The sequence below is a fragment of the Balaenoptera ricei genome, chromosome 10 (assembly GCF_028023285.1).
Source record: "Balaenoptera ricei isolate mBalRic1 chromosome 10, mBalRic1.hap2, whole genome shotgun sequence".
Lineage (NCBI taxonomy): Eukaryota > Metazoa > Chordata > Mammalia > Artiodactyla > Balaenopteridae > Balaenoptera > Balaenoptera ricei.
This window is the reverse complement of record NC_082648.1, coordinates 2481153-2498443: the sequence shown is the minus strand read 5'-3', so window position 1 is coordinate 2498443 and position 17291 is coordinate 2481153. Positions and strand designations below refer to the sequence as shown.

The following is a 17291-nucleotide window of genomic DNA, read 5'->3' as shown; positions in this document are numbered from 1 at the left end:
AAAAAACAGTGTTTATAGGTAATTCCAGAGGCTACAGAGAATTTTCTTCTAGTGGTTGTTATTGAAAATTTTCATCTAATTTGAAGAAAAAAATTAAAGGGTTCCAGGCTCATTGAATTTTCTTCCTTTAGAGAAGCTCTAACATTTGCAGAGCCTGGGCCTACTGGGTGCCAGGCTTTGTGCATAATCTCCTGTCAGCTTTATGACCCTATAGGATAATACAATAACCTCATTTTATGGGTGAGAAAAGCAAAGCTCAGGAAAGCTACAGGACTTTCATGTCCATGTTAATCCCCAGTTATAAAATTCAGCTTCCCAAACTGTCTTTTATGGACCATTAAGTCTCATAAGATATTCCAGGCAGAAGGGAATCCACTGTTAAATACGGTTTCAGATCTATAGACATCCACTCCCTGGAAATACACATTAGCACATGAAAGGCTCTGAGTTCTGCGGTCATCTGTTTGACTTGGTTTAGCTCAGCACGTACCAAACTTATTTGCCTCCTGAACTACCATTTCGCATGAACCATTAATATTCTATGAAACCAGTGTTCTAAGGGACATATACGAGGAAACTCCGCTTTAGAAACTTTTTATAGGAAGCAGTTAAACGTGTGAATGAAAGTTGTCATAAGCATCATCATACCTTTTGTGTACATAGGATTTGACAGATGCTTTTTCTTTCGGTGAAGAAGCAGAGGCTCAGGAGGTTAATCACATGAGCAAGATCACCTTGAGTAAAAGCTTGTGCGGAGACTCCAGAGCAGCGTGGTGCTTTGGGGGTGAACATTGTAAATTTAGGTTTTGTATCGTACAACTCGTCCAAGCCTTTCTTGGCTGGGTGCTGTCAGCCAGCCCGTCATCTCGTCCACACCTGTCACAGGTTGACCTCTTCCGCCTGGGTGATTTTATTTCCACTCCACCCATTTGCCGTGGGGCGGGCGTGAAGGATGCGGTGTCATACAAAATATGATGGTAGGTTACCTACACCATGAAATTGCCTCTGTTTAAACCCTCAGAGAGGATGGATTACAACACCCACACACCTGTACCAGGTGATATCATCAGGTAATTAGGCCCTGCCCCGCCCCACCTGGAGATGGCATTGTGCAAACCATTGGTCCAGCGATCCAGCCTTCTGTCCTTTGAGGACAGTTGGATTATTTATTTATTTATTTTTGGCCTCGGCTCTCGGGCTCTTAGTTCCCCAGGAATCAAACCCGTGCCCCCTGCCGTGGAAACGCGGAGTCCTAACCACTGGACCGCCAGGGAAGTCCCTGGATCATTTTTCTTAATGAACCAATTATTTTGAAAGATTATAACTACATAATATTCTGCATTTATTAATCATTAGTTTTCTTACCTTTTTTGGCCAATCAAGGATGGAGATATATACGTATATATCTCCATGAAAGCAGTGACAAATAGTAAATAGTGATTAAAATAGGATTGACTTTTTAAAGAAATAGTTGATCTTTTAGTAAGTGTGTTTAGCCTTTTGGTGGTAAATGCCTGATTTCCACTGACTTTGTCCTTTTATTGTTAAAAGTGGCTTATAGGGAATTCCCTGGCGGTCCAGTGGTTAGGACTCTGGGCCCTCACTGCCGAGGGCCGGGGTTCAATCCCTGGTCGGGGAACTAAGATTCCACAAGCCACGCGGCATGGCCAAAAGAAAAAAAAAAAAGTGGCTTATAAAATCCTCATTACAATCTTCATGGATCTTCAGGGAATCACTGATCCAGTCTCCTTATCTTACCAGCAAGGATAATTAGGCCCTGAATGTTTAAATAACTAGCATATGCCATCTCCCAGCTGCAGTGGTGCCCCCTCCTCCAGCCCGTCGTGGGGACCTCGGTTCCCCTCTCCTTACCTGTCTCCTGCCTTTTGACACACGGTTGCAGCAGGAGGTGCTCAGGTGAAGGACACATGTCACTTACTGAACATCTACTAGCTGTCAGGGCTGTCAGGTTGCACTGTTGTTGCCCCTTTCCTGGCGATGGCTCCAGAGGGGTTGACTCAGTCACTCCCCCAAGGTGGCGTAGCTACTGCAGCCCTGCCCTGCAGGTGAGCACGGACAGAACACGGGAAGGCTGACCGTGGTCTCTCCCTTGACCGTCTCCCCGCCCCAGCCCTTGGCCGACAGCTCAGGGTCTCCGAGGCCAGCAGTCGCTCTCAAGCGAAGCAGGCTTAGTCAGTCCACTGCCTATCAGACCGGGAGTGGACGGCTGGTGGGCTGGGCTTCATGGGGTAACCGCTCTCAAAAACTTGTCCCTGTCAGCCCAGATCATAAGACACTGATTAGCAAACCCCACTAATTAACAAACCTCAATGCCAGTTTATTCACTTACCAGTCAGTATACGGTCCACTGACCAGACACTGTCTGCTGCTCAGGGCGCTCCCCCCAGAAAACCAACATAATTATAAGAAAGAAATTCGGGGAACGCAGAATCAGATCAAAGTAAGTCAGAGTCTGTGGGTGACGTCATGCGGGCTTGGTGAGGTGGCGTCTCTCCTGAGAGGAGGGCTGGGACCCTGATTCCCCTCTCAGACTCCCCCTCCTTTTTTCTCAAACAGTTTTATTGAGATATAGTTCATATACCATATAATTCACCCATTTAATGTGTACAATTCAGTAGCTTTTAGTACATTCATAGAGTTATGCATCCATCACTTTCAATTTAGAACATTTTCCTCACCACTAAGGAAACCCCTCAGCTGTTAGCCATCACCCCTTCACTACCCCCTAGCCCCCAGCCCCCAGCAAGCACTAATCTACTCTGTCTCTCTAGACCTGCCTGTTCTGGACACTTCATATAAAGGGAATCATACTCTGTGTGGTCTTTTGTGTCTGGCTTCTCTCACTTGGCATTAAGTTTTTGAGGCCCATCCATGTGGCAGCATGTATATCAGAACTTTGTTCACTTTTTTGCTGAATAATCTTCCACTGTGTGGATGGACCACATTTTATTATCCTCGATAGATGGGTATTTGGGTTGTTTCTGCTTTCGGCTCTTGGGAATAAATCTGCCGTGAACGTTTGTGTACGGGTTTCGGTGCAGATCAGGCTGCCCTTTATTCAGGGCCCTGAACCACCACCATCATACACGTCACCGTGGGGAGACACAAGTGACACCACAGTTCAATTACAAACCATCTGTTCCAATGGGGATAATTCCCTCCATCAGAATTTCACCAGATGGGCCTCGGGCCCTGTCCTCCAAATCTAGAGCCACCTCTTATCCTCTTGGAGCCGGGACCCCCTGGTTTCCCAGTGGGAGCTCACTCAAGGGGCAGGTGTGAACAGGAATCAAGTAGCTCGGGTGGGCTTCCCTGGTGACGCAGTGGTTGAGAATCCGCCTGCCAATGCAGGGGACACGTGTTCGAGCCCTGATCTGGGAAGATCCCACATGCCGCGGAGCAACTAAGCCCGTGCGCCACAACTACTGAGCCCGCGCTCTAGGGCCCGCAAGCCACAACTACTGAGCCCACGTGCCACAACTACTGAAGCCCGTGGCGCCTTGAGCCCATGCTCCACAACACGAGAAGCCACCACAATGAGCAGCCCCCGCTTACCGCAACTAGAGAAAGCCCGTGTGCAGCAATGAAGACCCAACACAGCCAAAAATAAATAAGTAAATAAATTTATGAAAAAAGAAAAAATAGTAGCTCGGGTGCTAGAAACTCTGAACAGGAGTCCGGTGTGTAGGAACTGGTGACCTCATTGTCCTGCTGGGTGGAAGTCACGTGGTCCAGCCAGGTGCGCTGGGCTGCTCACCCCTCCTGGAGGTGGACCTGGCCGCCCTGCCTTCGTGCCCTCTGCATCTCAGCCTCTGCAGTAGCCCGGGCACAGGTGGCTCGTTTGTCTGCATGTCTCTCTCCTCTGAGGACCCCTTTTCATCTTTGCATCATCACTGGTACAAAGCAGGCACTTGGTGCTTATAGAATAAATGAAGGAACATATGGTTCCAGACTTAGCTTCTCCAAGCATTTGTTCACTCAGATCATTAAGATGTGCAGGGAACCCACAGGAGGGAGCTGGAACTCTGCCTGGGGAAGTTGCAGAAGCCTAGGGAGAGAGATTTGAAAAGAACCTTGAAGGGTGAGCTGGAGTTTGCCGGGTGGGGAAGGAAGGAAAGGGCCTTCCAAGCAGGAAACAGCATCTGCAAAGGCACAGAGACGTGTGTGCGCTGGGGTGTAGGTATGACCGGGAGTTGGGTGAGGTGAGGCTGGGAAGGCAGGGTGAGGTTTTGTCCAGAAGCCTCTGGGAACCCTAGGAGGTGTGAAGCGGCAGAGTGGGTGATCAGATCTGTCTTTAGAAAGACAGTTCTACAGGCAGTGGGAGGAGTCAGTGGTGGGAGATGCCTCCATCCGGGTGGGAGGCTCTGTGAGCCCAGTGAGGCCTGGCAGAGACCCTGTGGTGGGTGGAGGGCAGTGGACGTGGTGGGTGAGGACCCACCAGGCTGCATCCGCACCCCCAGAAGCCCTCCCACTTCCACAGGGTTCATTGCTGTGTGTCCTCAGGGGCTCAGTTTACCTCTCTGGGCCTCAACAGTCTCACCTCTAAAATGAGAGGGTTCAGGGGACTTCCCTGGTGGTCCAGTGGTTAGGACTCCGAGCTTCCACTGCAGGGGGCGTGGGTTCAATCCCTGGTCGGGGAACTAAGATCCCGCATGCCGTGTGGCGTGGCCAAAAAACAGAAAGAAATAAAAAATAAAATAAAATAAAATGAGAGGGTTCAACAGGTATTTTCTCCACTGCTTGTAGGCGGAGGTTTCCAATCCGTCTTTGGCCGTGGACGTGTTCTGGGCATGGGAGTAACCAGTGCTCTTCCTTGGGCCTTAGCTCTGCTGGACAGTGGAGAGAGGGGAGAGAGGGGACAGAGGGCAGTGCCGACAAGCCGGAGTCCCACGTCCCTGCCCGACACAAAGTCTCCAAAGCTTGGAGGGACACAAGCCCTGGGGGTGGGTCACCAGTCAGGGCCTGGGGAGGAAGAAGGTGCCCACTGGTCCCTCGGGGATGGTGTCCATCCCCTCCCACAGCCTGAGGGCAGGTGGAGCATGGCTGGAGGGAGCTCTGTGCTGAGTCAGGGCCTAGCCCCCGGGGATGTGGATAGTCCTCCGCCTGCCTGGGTTTCCCGCAGCATCTCAGGCTCCGCTGCTATATAAGCAGGGCCCTGAGGGGCAGGTGGGGGGGGCTAGCCCAGCTCCTTCCTCCTTTCCCTGCCCAAGCCCTTGTAGCCTCTGGCCTCCTGGCTGAGCACAGCAGACTTCTGGGGGCATGCCCCCCCCAGTTTGCTGTGGACTCAGAGTCTCCCGGGAGGGGCATGGAGGAGGCGGCCTGGAGGAGACAACTGAGTCTTGTAAACGGGACTTAGGAATTTCCCCAGAAGTAGCACAATGTCCCCATTCTTTCGTTCCAAGAAGCCCTAGCCTGCCCCCCACCTACCCAGCCCACATTCTCTCTCCCACCCGTCCCAGCCCCCCACTCATATCCTGGGGAGCTACGGCTGCTACCCGCGGTCCCGGGAAGAGCCAAGTTGCTGAGGGCACGGGGTGACGGGCTCTCTGCTTGGGGAGGGGACAGTCCTGTCAGGGGGCTCTCCCCGGCCCCTTCTCTCCCCCGTCATCCCTCCCTGCGGATCTCTTGCTGAAGCCCTTCTATCTGGGCTTCCAGTCTGGGTGTCCCTTCCTCATCTGTCTCCCTTAAGGGCGGCTCGGATTTTGATATCTGACGGCGGGAAGGGCAGGGCCCATTTGTGTGGCCTGATTGGGGCCCACCTCCCGCAACCTGGAGATGAAGCTGGGGAGGGGTGCGGGGAGTGGGGAAGGGCTGAGATGGGGTGATCTGAAGCCCTTTGTCAGGATAATTTGGGACCCTATCCCCACCCCCTCCCCTCTCCAACTCCCCACCCTTCCACCCACTCAGGGTCCCGGCTGCTGCCCTTGCCCTCCCCTCCCCTCCAAGGGGGACCCTGTGCTCCAGGCCTCCAAGCTCAGTCCCGTGCCCACCGGCCCCACAGCCGAGGAGGGGAGGCAGGTACCTCCTTGCTCCTACCTTCCCAGGGCTTCCCCAAAGGCCCAGGCACCTGGTGGGCATCCCGGCAGAGGCCTGGGCAACATGAGGCTTTGAGCTCCCAGGAGGGCAGTCAGAGCCCTTCTGCCGATGGGGCCCCCAGACCTCTTGCAGCTTTGCCAGCTGCTTCCCCACGAGGGCAGCCAGTAGCACGAAGACCTCGGGTGGATTAGGTTTCACCCAGACAGCTGTGCGGGCGTCCTCTTACGAGGCGGTAGGGGAGGGAGAGCGGGTCCGGCTGAAACCCCAGCCTGGCGCCTCCCTCCTGCCATTCTGTCCTGGCTGTTACTCCCCCTGCCTGGGGGATGCAGACCAGCCCACTTCCTGCATGGAAAGAGCCGGGAGTGTGTGTATGTGCGTGTACTTGCATGTGGGCGTGTGGACACGTGCAAGGACAGAAAGATAGCCCCAGGCCTCAGGGCCAGGCCACGGGGATGAGGTTCCCCAGGCAGCCGTGGGTGCCGAGGATGGGAACGGGCCTGGCGTGGACCAGGACCTTCAACCGTGAGGAGCGCTCGGGCCAGGGCTGCAGGCCGGCCCCATCTCACGCTCACACGCTGTCCCTGCCCCGTGCAGTTCCGGGGCCGCGTCAACCTGCACGTGTTTGAAGACTGGTGCGGCAGCTCCATGCGGCAGCTGCGGAGGGATCTCCACTTCCCCCTGTACCCGCACGTGAGTGCCTCCTCCCCCGCTCCCCTCCTGCCCCGCTCCTGGCTCTCACCCCTGCACCCGGCTTCTGTCTTCCTCATCTTCCCTTGCTTTTTTTCTGGTTCTTTTCCTTTCCTTTATCCCGTGGACCCTCTTCTGACGCCCACAGTGTCTCCCTTGTTCCCTTCCCAGGGATTCCTTGGCAATATAGTTTACCTGGGAGGCCTCCACATGCAGTTGTGGGGCTGTGCACTGTTCACGGTCACCTGGATAAAGAAGCAAGTGGGAGCGGGAGGCTTGCCTGCCTCCCGGGTCCTGCCTGCCTCACTCCCTCCTCGTCCTCCCACCATCCCTGAGCAGGCCAACCTCTTCATTTCCCTCTTCCCTCTTCTGGGTGATGATTTCCCTCTGGTTTCCTGGCACAGATCCGCACAACCCTGAGGAAGCTGGCCGTGTCCCCCAAGTGGACCAACTATGGCCTCCGCATCTTTGGCTACCTGCACCCCTTCACCGACGGTGAGGCCAGGCCCGGATCCCGCTCTTCCCCTTCCTGCCCGAGTTCTCAGGGTGCCCGGAGCACATTGCCCGCCCTGGGTCAGCTGGACCCTGTTAGCCCACCCTCGGGGGAGGGGGGGCGTTTGGACGTGGTGAGGCCTCACGCAGGCCCCCAGGCGGCCACTTCACGCCCTGATTTGAAGGGTCTGGAACTAGCTTGTCCCTCCCTGTAAGTCTCCATCTCCATGGGGTCTCCCAGGGTATAGAGACCCCCACTTTACAAAGAGGGGAGCCCAGCAGCAAGCCCCCAAAGAGAATTTAGCCTGAGACGTGAGAGCCCGCTATGTGGAGGCCCGTCCTGCTCTCACCTGGAAACTGCCCCCATGCCCAGGGGAGATCCAGTTTGCCATTGCCGCCGACGACAACGCAGAATTCTGGCTGAGCCGTGACGACCAGGTCTCAGGCCTGCAGCTGCTGGCCAGCGTCGGCAAGGTAGGGTCCCCACGGCCCCATGGGCCCTCCCACCGCCCCCAGGAGCCAGGTCACCTGCCTCCATCAGGACACTCTGGTGTGACAGCCAGGGAAGAGGCATGAGAAGCAGCATTCTCCCCCATTGCCTCCCATCTTACAGAGGGATGGACTGGGTGTGGCCGGGAACAGACCCCGGGAAGACTCAGGACTGGGCCACACCTGTCCTGGGTGCTCTGGTACTGATGCTGAGGATTCACGCGGTGGGCGCCGGCTGCTGGGGGAGGGGCGTGTGAGGAAGGGGAGTTACTTCCCGAGTGGTCCCGCGTCCCCTCCCACCCTCCCCATCTCCCCTCCTCCCACCTCCCACTTTCCTCCTCTCTCCTTCTGCCTGTGTCTCCTCACTCACCACCTCCCACCCTCCATACTTTGTCTTTGCGTCTGCCCTTCTCTCCCCTTGCTCCTCACACCTCCAGACTGGAAAAGAGTGGACTGCCCCTGGAGAGTTCGGGAAATTTCAGAGTCAAATGTCCAAGCCAGTGAGGTGAGTATGGAGCGTGGTGACAGCGGCAGAAACCCCAGCCTCCGTCAGGTGCCAAGAGGCTAGCTTAGGGCCGGGGCCCGGGCCCGGGGGGAACTACCCCCACCTTCCACCCCATCACAGAGGTTCAGCGAGCCAGGGCCACGTGCGTTCAGGTAAACCAAGTCTTTGATTAGAGACCATCTGGCCCATCCTTCCTCACTTTACAGATGAGGAACTGAGGCCCAGAGAGGGCTGTGACTTAATGAGGGTCACACAGCTGTTCTGTAGCACTCAGGACTGGAAAACAGAATGGGTCTCCTTTCTCCCCGCCCTTGCTTGCCCGTTTTCTCCATCCCTGCAGGGTCTTTCTGAGCTGCAGAAAGTTCCGAATGGCGGGGGGCCCCTGGGCAGGCTGGAGGGAAGGCCTGGAGTGGCTGGGATGGGAACTATCCCAGCCCCAGAGCGCCACCTGGTGGCCCGCACACACTGGCGAGAACACGTGTTGGCTTGAAGGTGCCAGTGCTGGTGTTGATGGTAGTGAGACAGTACAGCTTGCACAGAGCACTGGCTGTGCCAGCCCCCGAGGTCACCACTTCCCGTGTGACTCGGCACAGCAGCCGAGGATGAGGGCTCTGAAGCCAGACTGCCTGGGTCCAAACCCCAACTGCGCCCCTTATTACCTGGGGACTTTGGGCAAATTACCCAAATTTTCTGCGCCTCGGGGTTCTTATCTGCAGACAGGGATTACGTGAGTTCATGTGTATAAAGCACTTAACACCGTGCCTCCACATAGGAACAGCTCTCTGAGGGTTAACAGAGAGCTGAGTATCCTGGGAGGTTAGTGCTGTTATCCCATCTCACGGGAGGGAAGACTGAGGCCACCCTGTCAGTAAGTGGTGATGGGGGTTCTGACCCAGACGCTCGCCAGCAGGTCCCTGGGACCAGGAGCAGGGAGGGAGGGATGGGGCGTGTACGGCGCTGGGAGCGGGCTCAGGCGGCGTGGGGGCCTGGGAGACAGCCCCCTGTTCCCTGCCCTCTCCTGCCAGCCTGTCAGCTGCCCGCAGGTACTACTTCGAGGTGCTACACAAGCAGAACGACCAGGGCACCGACCACGTGGAAGTCGCGGTGAGCCCTCGAGGTCCCCTCTGCCTCTGTGCCTGGCCGCCCCTCTGCCCAGGCCCTTGAGCCCTGTTCCAAATCAGCCACCTCCAACCTGCCGCGTCCACCCTCTCTCCTCTCCCAGTGGCGACGGAATGACCCCGGAGCCAAGTTCAGCATCATTGACTCTGCTTCCCTGTCCCTCTTCACAAGTGAGTGTCCTGCCCCAGCCTGGGGACGGGCCGAAGTGGGGCTGGCTTGGGGGGGCCGGGAGGGGTGCTTGGAACGAGGTGTGGAGGGTCCGGACCAAGGAGCAGAGCCTGAAGGGGCGCTACGGTCAGAGATCCTTAGCTCCCGGGGGGTCCGTGACCTGTGAGCGCCTTCCGGAACCTCTCCGAGCCCTCGCCCCAGAAAAACGCCCGTCCGCCTCCACACGGTGTCGTCTGTATGATTTCAAGGGCATCCAGAGACCAAGACGCTCACTCCAGATGAAAAGCCTCTGAGGGAGGCCAGTCCCTGTTTTGCAGATGAGCCGCCATGGTTCTCGCACGGCCGTGGCCAGAGGAGAGAAAGCGTTCTCACCTCTCTCAGGCTGCAGTCAGTGGACTCCCCTTGCATACTTGTTGTTGCTTATGATTTCCCCTGCCTGGAGGCCCCACTGAGAAGTCGCCACCGGCAGGTGGGCCGTGTGGGCCCAGGTATAGGAGGAGTGGGCAGAGCTGAAGCCCTGGCGAGGAAGGGAAGGTGGGTCTGGAGGAGACCGGGAGACGGTGGGAAGAGTGTGTGCGCGGAGGGCAGGATGGAGGGCGGAACGGAAGGTCTGGTTCCCAGGAGAGGGCGGCAGTGAGGAAGGGGCAAGAGGGGTCGGGGGAGGCTGCCGGTGACCGAAGCAGGAGGTCAGGGCAGAAGGGCCAGTTGGTGCCAGAAGAAGGAGGGAGATTGGAATCCATAGATTGAGTGTGAACCAAGAAAAAGGAAGCCCGAGGCAAATTCAGAAAAGAAACCAGTGAGATGGGCCAGAGGTAACCGAGCTCTTATCTGGGGCCAAGGCAGATGATCTCAGGAGGCAGAGAGCAAAGACAAGCAGCCAGCCCCCGGGGCTGGTCAGATAGGGGACAAGTAGTCTTGAACACCAGGCCCCCAGAGGGAGGTGAGGAGCGGGTGCTGGAAGCCTAGGGGCTCCCTGCTTGGTGGGCGTGGGCTTGTCTGCTGGAGAAGCTGAGACACACAGTCTGGGTTCACTCAGCTTTGTGTGATCTCAGGCACATGACTTCGCTTCCCTTTGCCCAAGTTCCTTGTCTGTAAAGTAGGAATGATGATAATAGTACATAAGCCACAGCAGCTCTGAGGATTAAATGGGTTGATATTTGTAAGATGCTTGGATCAGCGCCTGGCTTATTATTTAGTAAGTGCCCTTCACGTGTTTGTTAAATAAACAGACTTCTAATGATGAATTTCCAGCAGATAGCAGTTAAAACATTTTGAGGAAGAGGTGACTTTTCCCAGCTCACACAAAACTGTGGTGTGTGCTGGCCCTGGGGCTGGTGGAGGGGGTCCAAGGGAGACCACAAGTTGTGGAGGCAGGGCTGGGGGGAAGCGGGATTGAGCGCATCCCATACTGTACCAGCCTGGGGATACGGAAGCCTTGAGTCGGCCCCTTCCTGGCCCCTCCAGGAGGCAGGGGCCTGGCTTCTGGGCTGACTTTCTCTGGGAGTCACAGCTGCCCTCTGTTCTTTCCTCCCTGGGCCCAGATGAGACAGTCCTGAGGATGGATGAGGTGGGCCACATCCCGCAGACGGCAGCCAGCCATGCAGGCTCCCCAGACCCTCTTCCCAGCGATGAGCAGCCCCCGGCCGACATGCTGCGGCCTGACCCTCGGGACACCCTCTATCGAGGTACGACCTCACCGCGGACTTGACCTCCCGCCAGGGGACACGCTGCCAGGTCCACGGATGTTGGGGAGGAGGCTTCTGTGCTAGCACAATATCCCCAAATCAGAGACTCTTTTCTTTTACTTGTATGAAATGTACCATGCATACAGAAAGGTACGAAAATATAGATGTACCACTTTGCAATTGTACAAATCATTACACAGCAAACATTATAGGACAAGAAATAGAGCCAGAACCCAGGTGTGCCCTCTGCAATCACGTATGTCGGTTTCTTATTGGATTCTAGCTCTTGCCGTCCGGTGAGAGAAGTACGTCCCCACTAAGGTGTAGGAGTCTTAAGCTGTCCAGAGTGTTTACATTTTAAAAGACGACGAAGTGTCCCCTTCCAGCCCTGTCCCCCCACCCCGCCATGGCAACGGGAAGGGAATTCAGTTACCGGCACTTCACTAGGAGGAGGCTTCGTGGCCTCACTGGGAGTTTCTAAACCTGTTTTGAGACTGGCCCTGTACAGCGATCCCAGCCCTGTACAGCGATCCCAGCACTGTCCTGTGCCTCGAATCAGGCGCCGCGTGCGAGCTCTCTGCCTCCAGCTGCCCCTGGAATCCACCCCCACCCCCAAGAGTGGTGGCAGCCTCCGCTTGGTGGCCTCAGCCGCCGGGCTGGACGCTGCCACGAGTGAATACAGAAATGTGTGGGCTCGGGGCCGCAGATCCAGCCCTCGCCCCGCAGCCGGGAGGCTTTATGGCTGTGAGCCGGCCTGTTTCAGGCTCCCTCACCCAACCTCACCCCGCCTCCTTCTGCCCTAGTGCCCCTGATCCCCAAGTCCCAGCTCCGCCGCGTCCTGCCCGACTGTCCCTACAAGCCCAGCTACCTGGTGGACGGGCTTCGTCTGCAGCGCTACCAGGGACTCCGGTTTGTAAGTCTCGGGCCGGGTGGCGGGGACAGGCGTGGGACGGGGCTCGCTGCCCGTGGCCGGGACTGCAGAGGCTGGCCCCTCCTCCCCACGCCACACGCCAGCGGGCGGGATGCCTCCCGGGGCCCAGAGAACCGGCATTTCGCCGTTGGGCTGCCCTGCGGAGCCCGGAGGCGTGCGGGGTGGGCTGGCTGGGGCCTCCTGCCCTCCGCCCCGAGGGTGGCGGTATTATTAAACTTATAGACAAGGCGCTGGGGAGGCGAAGCTGCGCTTTAGAGAACCCTTAGCCCGCACGGAAGCCCCAGGGGCAGGACCCCGCTGCGCCCCCGGGTCCAGAGGTGACTGCGGGAGAGGCTGGGGGCAGTCGTGGGGCAGGGCTGAGAAGGCTTTTGGTGGCCGAGGCCTCGAGCTATGTTGAAAGGGGGCAAAAGACAGTGCAGGGAGTAACAGGGGTTGTCTCGGGACTGTGGGAGGTGGCGGGAGAGGGAAAGGCCGCAGGAGGGGTGGTGGGGGGGTGGCCTCGGCTGCAGCTGCGGAGAAGGAGCCAGGGCAGGAGACGGGGACATGCACACGGGGAGCTTGACTCGGGCACGTTCATCCGGAGCCCGGGGGAGGGCACGTCAAGGGCGGGCTGGAATCCAGGTGCTGCACCCCCAGCAGCGCTGCTCTCCACCTCCAGGTTCACCTGTCCTTCGTTTACCCCAATGACTACACCCGCCTGAGCCACATGGAGACCCACAACAAGTGCTTCTACCGGGAAAACTCCTACTACCAGGACAGGTGAGACACTGATGGGGCAGGAGCCGGGAGAGCTGCCTGGACCAGAAGGGCCACAGAGACCCTCCACCAAGGAGCCTTGGCGCTTCCTGGGTGCTTCACACAAGCACACGTGCACACACGCAACCTCCCCCCTGCACCACCGGCTGGGCGTGACCTCAGGCCGCCCCTCCCACCCCCGCCATGGCCTGCAGGGTGCCCATGCCAGCCTCCCTCACTCCTGCAGGCTCAACTTTCAGGACTACATCAAGATTGACCAGCCTCCGAAGCAGGGGCCAGAGCAGCCAGGTACAGAGTGACAGCCGAGCTTCCAGGCCAGGCCGGAGGGTGACAGTCCGGACTGTGCCAGCCGCCCCCTCCCCCCACGGGAGCTTAGAATGCAAACCCCACAGCCCTTCCCCCCAGCCCCAAGGGTGGGGGGAGGAGCCCTTCTCCCCCTCTTCCTTTCCAAGGCGCGTGTAGAGGACATAGGGCCCTGGGGGATGCTACCTGAACTGCCCGAGGGCCTCGCTACCCCGGCCCATCATTAGGGAAGCTCTGCTCTGCAGAAGCACCGTCTTCCTGTGGCCTCTCTCCTTGCAATACTGGGGACTAAGTGGGGCTATCTGCTGGGTCCCTGCATGTGCCAGGCCCCGGCTAGTGCTTTCTGTCCTTCGTGTCACTCACTCTTGACAACAGCCCTATGGAAGATGGAGACCCTGGCTTTAGCTGAGGTTGAGTGACTCACCCCGGGCCCAGTGCAGGCCCCGCCAGGGACCCCCACTGGCTCACCCACCGGTCCTCAGCCGTCTTGTGGATCTTGTTGGGGAGAGGTTGAAACCCCATGCGAGGGATGGTTGTTGTTGACAGCAGGTTCTGAGGAAGGCCTTCTAGAAGAATCCCAGTACAGAGAAGTGGCAGAGGACACCCATGCCCCTGACGGCCAGAACACCAGGACACCAGAGGGGAAGCAAGGGCCCCCGACAGCCCCCGGGCAGGACGCCACCAACCGCCGCCTCCGAAGCCTGCGGAGACTTCTGGCTCGGCCCCAGGAGGGCCTGGTGGTGCCCTCTCCCACGCAGAACTCCACAGCCCCCTTCCCAGCGAGGACCAGCGCCATCCCGGCCCGGCCAGCAGAGAAGAAGGCCAGGAAGCCCAACCCCGAGCCCCACCAGGCCCCACGGCATCCTGACAAGTGGTCCCCGGGACACCCAGCAGGGCACCCGCCTCCAGTGAAGAGGCCCAGACCCGCGGGTGGCAGCCCCGGGAAGACGCTGGGGCAGTCCCAGTGGCTGAATCAAGTTGAGTCGTACATTGCAAAGCAGAGAAGGGGTGACAGGACTGAGCCTCTGGACCCCAGGAGGGGCTGGCCTAAGGAGGAGGAGGAGGTGCTGGCAGCAGCCGCCGGCCAGGAGGGACGAGCGGAGGGAGAGGACGAGGGGGAGGAAGAGGAGGAGGAGGAGGATGTGAGTGAGGTGTTGGAATACCTGTCCATGTTCGACCCGGTGGTGAACTGGGACCAGACCTTCAGTGCCGGCAACCTCGACTTGCAAGCCCTGCGGACCGACTGGATTGACCTGAGCTGTAACACGTCTGGCAACCTGCTGCTTCCCGAGCAGGAGGCGCTCGAGGTCACGCGGGTCTTCTTGAAGAAGCTTAACCAGCGCAGCCGTGGGTAAGGTAAAGGGCTCTCGTGGGCTGGGCAGGGGGGTGGCCCTGGCCGCAGGCGCCTGGGAGGATGAGTGCCTGTCGGGTCTCGGTCCCACCATCAGGCAAGGTCTGAGATCCCTGGGGCCTGGCCCAGGACACGGGCTGAACACTGGGAAGGCTGTCAGGGAGGGAGCTGGTAAAGAGATGGGACAGGCAAAACTGGGGCTAAAAAGACACCTTGAGACCCAGATGTGGGCTAGAAGGGCGGGGGCGGAAGGCATGGATGAGTGCTTTGTTCTTTCATTCATTCATTCAGCCCACCAGTATTCTTCTGATTGAGATGAAAGGCACGTACCATTCAGTTCACCATGTACAGCTCAGGGGTTTTTAAGTGTGTTCAGGATATTGTGCAGCCACCACCGCTGTGTGATTCCAGAACATTTTCATCGCTTTTATTTTTTTTCAATTAATTTATTTTTTAAATTAATTAATTTTATTTTTGGCTGCATTAGGTCTTTGTTGCTGCGTGGGCTTTCTCTAGTTGCGGCGAGCGGGGGCTACTCTTCGTTGCGGTGCGTGGGCTACTCATTGCGGTGGCTTCTCTTGTTGTGGAGCACGGGCTCTAGGCGTGCGGACTTCAGTAGTTGTGGCTCACGGGCTCAGTAGTTGTGGCTCACGGGCTTAGTAGTTGTGGCCCACGGGCTTAGTTGTTCCGCGGCACGTGGGATCCTCCCAGACCAGGGCTTGAACCCGTGTCCCCTGCACTGGCAGGCAGATTCTTAACCACTGCACCACCAGGGAAGCCCAATAGGTGCGGTTTTTAAAGATGGCAGCAGTGCTCACTGGAGCGGGTAAGCATCGTGCGAGCATGTTAGCCAACAGCAAGGCTGGGCAAAGACCGAGGTCTCCTGACGACTGGCCTTGCTCCCACGTGCGGGAAGAGTGACCCAAGCCCCGCACCCTTTCCGCCAGGAGGTACCAGCTGCGGCGCATCGTGAACGTGGAGAAGCGTCAGGACCATCTCCGTGGGGGCCGCTACCTGCTGGAGCTTGAGCTGCTGGAACGAGGCCAGCACCTGGTGCGGCTCTCGGAGTTCGTGTCCACGCGTGGCAGGCAGGACGTCGATGCCGCTGGTGGGGAAGAGGCCGAGGCCCGAAACCTGCAAGGCCTGGTGTGGAGCCCACACGACCGCCAGAGACGTGTCCTGAGTGCCCGGGCCCCGGAGCCCAAGCTGTGCTGGCCCCAGGGCTTCTCCTGGAACCACCACGCCGTGGTCCACTTCATTGTGCCGGGTGAGCCTCCTGCCGCCTGGGCGCTGTCCGCGGAGCAGGGGCCTCACGTGATCACGAGCACCCGTTCTCTGCTCCCCGATGTGATTTCACAAGAACTTGCGGGAGAGGCCACTTTGGGAAACTGGGGCTCACAGGAGAAAAGTAACTAGTCTGAGGTCATGTGGGCAGTCAGGGCTGGAGCTGGGAAGGGCGCTGACTCATAGGCCAGCGTCTCTTCTTACTGAACCAGCATTCAGGGTTGGATGTGAAAATCAGCCGGGGCTGCTGTCCTGGGCTTTACAGCTGGCCTGGGGCAGTGAGACAGGGAGGGCGGGCTGGCTGGCTTCTATAACAAGAGAGGGGAGCCCGTCACAGGAGTGTAACCGTAGGGTCGGACAGGACGTGAAGGATGACCGTAAGATGGACAGCTAGAGGGTTTGAGTGTGAGAGCCCAGGAGGGGTAACCATGACAAGCTGATAACAAGCCCCAGCCCCAGGCCTTCCCGCAGAGCCCTCCCTGGGAGGCTGTGCGGGGAGGGGGGTGTAGAGGCCCCTGTAACGGTGAGCTCTCCCTCTGCCCTCCGTCCCCCGCTGCTCTGCTGACCTTTCCCGTAGCCGCATTACCCTCAGCAAAAGTCTGATGGGACTCCTGAGCACGCAGGAACCGGGAGTGGAGGTGCCCTCTTTTGCATTACCTCTGCTTCTTTCTCCCCGCCCGCCCCACCTGCCCCACCGGGCAGTAAAGAACCAGGCGCGCTGGGTGCAGCAGTTCATCAGAGACATGGAGACCCTGTTCGGTGTCACCGGCGACCCGCACTTCAACATCATCATCACCGACTACAGCAGCGAGGACATGGACGTCGAGATGGCCCTGAGAAGGTCCAAGCTGCCGAGGTGAGGGTGTTCTCGGCAGGGCACAGCCTGAGCCAGCTCTTCCTGAAGTCCCGCCAGCTTCCCTGACTCCCAGCCTCTAGCTTTTCCCAGAGGACGCACCCGCCTGCCCGTAGTCCCATCCCAGGAGCACGCGTCACCTCTTCTCTGCCTGCCAGCTTCCACCTGGGACTGCCACAGCCGGGCCCTGAGGCTCAGCCCCTCTCTGCTCTCCCCGCAGCTACCAGTACCTGAAGCTAAGTGGGAACTTCGAACGCTCAGCCGGGCTTCAGGCTGGCGTGGACCTGGTGAAGGTAAGCGGCCTGAGAGACGTGACTAAGGCTGCTGAAGAGACGCACAGACGGCCAGCTCCTCGGGGAGGAAGGGACGAGGACACGGGGTCCTCTCTGCTGCGCCGCAGGGCCGGTACCGGGGTGGGAGCGTTTGTGCGGGGTCCTCGGAGTCCGTGAAAGGTCCGGGAGGAGTCGGGATTCCCTCTCTGACGGTGAGAACTGTGCCCTGATGCCCAGTACCGTGGAAACCCATCCAACAGTTTGCTTCACGCAAGTTTGTCAGTCACTGAAATGGGAAAGAGCCTGAGGGTTGTCCTAGAGAGTGGCCTGGGCTCCTGG

The 17291-nt window shown here is 58.2% G+C and overlaps 1 protein-coding gene across 3 annotated transcripts in view; it reads left to right on the top strand.

Annotated features, from left to right (window-relative positions):
• The window catches only part of B4GALNT3 (beta-1,4-N-acetyl-galactosaminyltransferase 3), a 94134-nt gene that overhangs the window by 72232 nt on the left and 4611 nt on the right, over positions 1-17291 (top strand). For 2 of the 3 annotated variants that reach the window (XR_009505267.1, XM_059935072.1), the window contains exons 4-17: positions 6652-6747; positions 7149-7239; positions 7610-7710; positions 8163-8230; positions 9256-9334; positions 9453-9519; positions 11059-11202; positions 12006-12115; positions 12792-12892; positions 13116-13177; positions 13739-14543; positions 15491-15810; positions 16530-16683; positions 16901-16973. Coding sequence is in view for 2 of the 3 variants with exons in the window: in XM_059935072.1 (XP_059791055.1) it covers positions 6652-6747; positions 7149-7239; positions 7610-7710; positions 8163-8230; positions 9256-9334; positions 9453-9519; positions 11059-11202; positions 12006-12115; positions 12792-12892; positions 13116-13177; positions 13739-14543; positions 15491-15810; positions 16530-16683; positions 16901-16973 (2271 nt within the window). In the remaining variant the exon portion in view is untranslated. The remainder of the gene's footprint in view (positions 1-6651; positions 6748-7148; positions 7240-7609; positions 7711-8162; positions 8231-9255; positions 9335-9452; positions 9520-11058; positions 11203-12005; positions 12116-12791; positions 12893-13115; positions 13178-13738; positions 14544-15490; positions 15811-16529; positions 16684-16900; positions 16974-17291) is intronic. The other variant, XM_059935073.1, reaches the window with a different exon arrangement.